This window comes from Aulonocara sp. 'chitande type north' Nkhata Bay, linkage group LG23, assembly GCF_057382095.1.
Source record: "Aulonocara sp. 'chitande type north' Nkhata Bay isolate Kocher_YH1m ecotype deep benthic linkage group LG23, A_spYH_male_GT1.1, whole genome shotgun sequence".
Classification (NCBI taxonomy): Eukaryota; Metazoa; Chordata; class Actinopteri; order Cichliformes; family Cichlidae; genus Aulonocara; species Aulonocara sp. 'chitande type north' Nkhata Bay.
Genome location: NC_141365.1, coordinates 14571592 through 14577894, shown reverse-complemented (window position 1 = coordinate 14577894; position 6303 = coordinate 14571592). Strand labels below are relative to the sequence as shown.

At 44.5% G+C, this 6303-nt stretch overlaps 1 protein-coding gene across 2 annotated transcripts in view; it reads right to left on the bottom strand.

The window, feature by feature from the left end:
• Nucleotides 1-1457: 1457 nt before the first annotated feature.
• tmem131 (transmembrane protein 131) overlaps nt 1458-6303 on the bottom strand; it is a 42008-nt gene continuing 37162 nt past the window's right edge. For both annotated transcript variants that reach the window (XM_086283505.1, XM_086283506.1), the window contains 11 exons: nt 5135-5553; nt 4870-5051; nt 4662-4792; nt 4283-4401; nt 3419-3553; nt 3176-3326; nt 2904-3022; nt 2731-2812; nt 2211-2314; nt 1971-2128; nt 1458-1887 (listed from right to left, as the gene is read on the bottom strand). In XM_086283505.1, the coding sequence (XP_086139631.1) occupies nt 1609-1887; nt 1971-2128; nt 2211-2314; nt 2731-2812; nt 2904-3022; nt 3176-3326; nt 3419-3553; nt 4283-4401; nt 4662-4792; nt 4870-5051; nt 5135-5553 (1879 nt within the window). In that variant the 3' untranslated portion in view covers nt 1458-1608. The remainder of the gene's footprint in view (nt 1888-1970; nt 2129-2210; nt 2315-2730; nt 2813-2903; nt 3023-3175; nt 3327-3418; nt 3554-4282; nt 4402-4661; nt 4793-4869; nt 5052-5134; nt 5554-6303) is intronic.

Sequence of the window (6303 nt, the reverse complement as noted above, 5' to 3'; positions counted from 1 at the left end):
TAGGCGATCGTGATTGTTTAAAATTAAAATCCCTCAAGAGTACATCAGAGCTAAGGACATTTAAACTGCAACCAAATCAATTTTAGACCCACTCCAAGTGTCACAATCTAAAAAATAAAAGCTATATCAGAAAATGATTTGGACTCAGGAGGATTCACGGCGAAAAGATGAGTGAAATTTTACAAAGAATGCACTTGGTAAAGTTTTTCTACGATTAATAATCAGAAAACGGATCGAACATTGAGGGTAACAAAGCTTGAAACTTTGTCACATGAAAGTTGTTTGTACTCATCTCACAAACACACCAAATCATACTGAGTAAATTTTTATTCTGTTTCCAATAATAAACTTTTAGCATCAGTAACATGCAACGTAACAGCACTAACGTAAAATCTCTTACATTAAAAATTACAATCTGAGACATAAGATGAGGATGCTCCACTAAACACGTGCTACGTTAACTTTAAAAATACCCTTTGGAGGGTTTCATTGGCTGTATGTTACTGTGTGCCAGTAATATATATAATATTCTTAACTAAAAATGTTTCCTATCATAACTTTGTCAATCGACTTTTTACTTTGTTTTTTAGGATAATGGGATATCGTGTCATAAACACATATTTATGTATGAGGAACAGAACCAGCATTGTTACCGTGGATATTTGATCGGTTTTCTTCAAACAGTAGTTTTGGGTAAACTTTTAGGGCTCAGGCTTTCAGGTGAAGCGCACAACAACCTAAACCTCTCTGCTGTTCCATGTCCAGTCGTGGATGCTCTTTGTAATGAGGTCAGTGTACGTACCCGAAGCTTCAGACGGCTCTTCAATCATTCTGAGGTTTTTCTACGTCTTGGGTCATAAAGGCTGGCTTTAGACACAGAATGCACTGAGGGGCTGCAATGAGGCCCAGTGTCATATAAAGAAGGATCATTTTGAATCATGCAAAGCTGTTGTAAAAGCCTAAAGCTTGAAATGTTTCAATGGAATAAAAAACCTGAAACATGAGCGTTTCTGCTGAAATCCTTTATTTAATTTTGCTGACAAATCGAGGTGATGTACAATACAAACCTCAAACTTAAATATTTTTTTGATCACCTGACCAATTTATTCCCACAGAAGGCTTTGAAGAAGAAGAAAAAAAGTAGTGGGGACATGAATTTTCTTGAAGCTTTTTTGGGGGCTGTTTCATGAAGAACAACTCTGGATTTATTCAAGATCCCTGCAGCCAAATAAAAGCCTGGTGCAATGACAGACCTCAAAGCCACCAGTAGGAATCCAAGTGATGGTGAAAGCGGGACTTATGGCTTCAAATAGACATCTATTCCAACATTAATACTGAACTTAAGAGATTTTGCTCCAAGTGTCACTTTTAAAGGACAAACGCAGCCTTCGCCGTGCTATCAGCCTCTTAACTTTAGGGAAACCTGTTAAAAGAAATTCAAATAAAAGTAAGCATCCCTCCCCACCCCCACCCCTCGGGAATAAAAAGCTGCAGAGACCTATACGCAGCGCCGGGCTGGCGATCGCTCCAGGCTGCTTCTTGTCGGGAATCTGATTACATGAGAATTTGCTTTATGAGTACAGAGAACTTAAGTGCTACGGCGTGGCCTTAGTTGGTGTTGTTGGAGGAGCTGGGCCACGGCTCAGAGCTGCGCCTGCTAACGGTGGGGCCCCACATGCTCCAGGGGTTGTAGGTCCGACTCATCTCGGTGGAAGCCACCACGGCTGGCGGTGGCGACGGAGCGGAGCTGCTGACGAGATCCGTCAGAGGTGTCGAGGTGGTGGTTGGAGGGAAAGGGTTTAAGGCTGGCTCTGCACTCGTTGACCAAATGGAGCTGCCGAAGGGTGTGGTTGTAGACCACGGGTTGCGGCCGTTTCCCAGGAGTGACTAAGGGGAAAAAAATTTAATAAAATCATGAACAGGAAGTCGGAGTATCTGCGAACTGCATCATATCACAGAAAAGATCTCACTGTGGCTGAGGTGGGCGTAGAGCTGGGGGTGCTGGTCCAGGAGTGCAGGGGATCAGTGGGGCTCGGTATGTCCCAGATGGAGGAGGGGACGGTGGTAGTGAACTCTGGCCAGCTCTGCTGAGGCTCAGATGGCTTTTGGAGACTCATTCCACTGAACACTAAAAACAACAGACACCACACACATTTTAGCTGGAAGGCTGTGAACAATCTGAACACGAGGCTCTGCGTCCGTCTGCTTACCTCCCGTCAGGTTGAAGTGGTTGTTGGAGCCAAAAGCGGAGAAAGCGTTGGCCGACTGGTAGTTTGGACTGCTGGTCGTGTCGATTGGACTCCACAGTCCAGAGCTTTAAGATAAAAAGGAACGCTCAGTTAATAGAGCTGGCCCTGGGACACCGATCCAGAGTACTGCACATTACTGTCAGGCCACGATCGCAAGAGAGTGGAAATTTGTGCAGCAGTGTGCTGATCTACAAACAAGGACACAGCCACTTCCTTTCAATCCAATCCAAACATTTGTGGAGAGAACTGACGAGTTTCAGGACAGAACCGAAGCCTTGGCACCTGTTCGCAGCTTTGAGCCATTCACCTGCGCCAATACCATCCTCATAATATCTGCTCTGTCATTCCAAATAAATGAACACTCCTTTGGCAGAGCAGAATATCACCTTGTGCTTATTTCAACACTAATTTCAGCTCAATTTGCAGTAAACTGCCTCTAAAATGAGATATTTGTGCTGGTGCACACTTTCCTTCCTGTTACCTGTCTGAGCTGTCGCTTTCAAAGGATCTCATGTGCTCCAGACTCTTGCCTTGGCTGTCAGTTTTACCTGCACCAGAGCCACCTGAGGGAGGCAGAAAACATCCCGTAAACAAAGCACAGTGGGAAAAATGTTCCCACTAACATAAAGGACTGATTCAGCGCTCCATATTCACCTGGGCTTTTGTCATAACCTTTAGTTACAGCGTCAGCAAAGGTGAGGTTCCCGTTTTTGCCCGGCTGCGGGAGGGCTGCAGGCAGTTTATTTCCTGGGGCTTTCTTCTGGTTTATCTCACTGTGAATATACAGCACGTGTTCAGTACTCTTGTTAGAATTGCAGCATGCTTTATTCTGACAAATCAAGATAAAACATGTCCTGTCTATGGCCTTGGCGCCTCTCACTGTTAACAAGAGTCCTAAACGACTGACTGTCCTGCATGTGAATCACCTGTTGCTGCTGACCACACTGCTGTAGGTTCCTCGAGACAGTAAGCTGGGGGAGGTGGGTGGAGGGGAGCAGGTCCCAGCTGTGGCCGATCGCTTCAGGAAAGGATCTGCATTTATCGTCTGCAGGGAGATCTGCTGAAGACTGTCAGCTGCTGCAAAAGGAGACGGGAGTAAAGCAGCTCGTTAGACTCGTCGAAGACCGGTCTGAACGCGAGCTGACGCCACCGATTGGGTCTGGACTTACGGATGCTGTTTTTGGAAAGAGGGACGTCCCACTCAGGTGAAGCGCACTCCTTCTCTCCTTCAGAGCTGCTGCTGTGTCCCAGCTCTGACGCTTTGGGGAAAAAGGAAGGCCGCCCGTCCTCCAGCTTTCCGTCTACTGTGAAAAACACGCCAAAACCACCAAGGTCATTCTGTGGAAAGTGCCTCTTAGTTGCCTGCTGGCCTTAGTGGATCTGACTCTAAGAATCGGCTGATTTTTATTCAGCATGTTACATGACGCCATGCAAAGTTTTACCTTTATAATATGACTGAACTTTGGCACTGCTTATTCGTGTTATTTTTACTTCCTCGTAATTTCGAAGACAGACACATGAAATCTATGTTTGTATAAAGGTATAAAGGAGACGTTTAATATCCTGTAAGTTGTTTTGAGCAGCCACCCAGCCCACATGAAAATATGACCCCGCAGTGAATTTTCAGAAACAGATGAGGGCACTAATGCTTTCTGATTCTGCTCCTCTACATCACAGACATTAAACTGCTGCTTTTTATTCAAAGTATGAGCCCATCATAGTGACGCTCAAAGAAAAAAAACCCCATAAAGAACAAAAACATGATTATATCTTGGCTTTAGACCATCAGATAGATAGATAATCAGGTGCTACACCCACTAAAAGTTAAAGGACTGAGCGTCTTTAAATGTGTTTTTCAGCTCTGGAAATTTCATGTGAATATCTGCTGTATTTATGAAGCCTCAAAAATGGCAGTAAAAACAACGAGAAACCCCTCATGTACTTCGAAGGCCTGTAATACTGAAAATATTCACAGTATGAAGGTCAAATTCTGGATGGCATAATTAAATAAAGTTATTGTATACAAAACTTACATCTAGGTTTCTGTAGAGGTCTCGTCTTTGTGATGCTGGTGAGAGGATGGAGAGATTTGGAGGGGAAGTTCTTCCGCTGCTTGGTCTCCAGCGGTGTTACGTAGGGCAGCTCGAGAGAACTGAGAACACGAACGATTTGTTCAGGAAGAGAACAAAGTGGAAGCAGTGGCTTGTAGTTTAACTTGTAGGTGACTGCGTGGAGTCACACTGAGCATTTCTATGTGCCACTGATGTTTTTGGTCAGATATCAGACGCAAATAGAACATTAAGAAAAGCCTTCTGTGGAAAATGTGAGGTCATAAATGAGTCCACTGTGTTATTTTAGTCACTTTAGGATGAAAAGTAAAAAAGAAAAAGAAAAAAAAAAAAAGACTCAAACCTGGATTTTTCTGCTTGGTTCTCCTTCTTTGTGATTACTTGTTTCTTCATTTTAGGTTTTATAAGAAAATTTGATGTTTCTTCTTTTGCCATTTCCGGGGTTATTGTCCTTCCTTTCTTTTTTACTGGTTCCTGGAAAAAGTGATGCATATTTTTAGCAAACAACAAACAGAGACCATGTGCTGGCACATACTTTAACATTTTTTTACCTCTTTAATGTTTGTCTCCACATCTGGATTGGAGGTCTCTGTAGTCGTGGAGGAGCTGTCGTCGTTGTCGGCGAGATCTTTGAGCTCGTCTCCCTGAGTCTTTACTGTTGACTTTTTCTCCTTCTCTTCCTTCTTTCTCTGGGCTTTTGCTTTAGCGCGCAGCTTCCCTTTGGATTCCAACCCTGCAAACGATATCAGCACACACTGTAAAACGCTGTGAACGACCACAGAGAATTTCTCCTCTCATTAAAAGTTGTGTCTGTACCTTTGCTTGGTATGGACTGAGAACTCTGCTCCTGAAGAGTTTCGGGACTGAGCGGCTCTGGACGGTCGAGGTCGTTGTCCATGGCTCCAATGAGGTTGGCGAACTCGTCGTCGGGGCAGATGCCTCTGTGAGGCAGCAACGGGCCGCCTAAGCTTGGACTCTGGAGGTCAGGCTGTTTGGTGCTGCGACCTTTGCGGTTGGTTACCTGGCAGGGAGCTGGAGGGCCTTCGTTGCCAGAGACTGAACTTCCTTTGGTGAGCTGGGAGGAAGGAGGTTGCATAGGTGGGCGGGTGAAGCTGATCCTGGACCTGTTACCCTGGCCGTCGGAGTCTGGCGAGGGACGGCTGCTGTTCTGTCGGCCTCCCCGAGCTGACCCATTGGTGGATGCGTATAAACCTCTGGAGTTTTGTGGTGGGTCGCTATAGATGAGTGTTCACAAAGAAGTCTGTCAGTAACTCTGTATATGCACATTTATAGTTTTAACATTTAAACTGTCTCTGGGCGTTGATAAAGAGCGTCAAACACGGCGGTTCAAATCTGTGAAGCCCCTGCTCGCTGCAGGGAGAAGCACCTCATCCTCTGAGTGACACACTGAGCACTAAGTGAGCATTAACAGGAACGACGGTGACAGAAGCTTAACTTTCAGGGGAAAAAAGCTTTTCAAAATCTTATTTTGTGGCAAAATCATCAAACCTTCTTGGAGGTTTGACTGCTGAGTCTATAGATTATTTAAAATAATTTCATAATTTCTTGAAATAAATGCTCAAATAGGCTCCCAGAACGCTTTAAAGATGGCTGCCGAGTGAGAAGATTTGCATGTAGAACTATTTGGTCTTGATTTGAATTCTCAGCTGTACTGAGAACAAGCACAAGATAAAAAAAGTTTATCCGCAACCATAAAGTTTTGCTTTGTGCTCCATCTCAGTGCGCCTCCGATTAAAATTCAAATCGACTGAATGGCCGGCGATAACGGCCAATAAGCTGTTTCAGTGCCAGATATGGTAAAAACTGCAGGAAGCGGTTAGCCACAGGCAAACGGCCATCAGCAACCTTCTTGGCGCGTCAGAGGCAATTAATCCAGTTAAAAAACAGCAAAAATCTTCAAATGTTTGGACATTTTAATGACTGAAGCCTGAAGTTTAAGGAGTGCCTGATTATAAGGGCCAGAT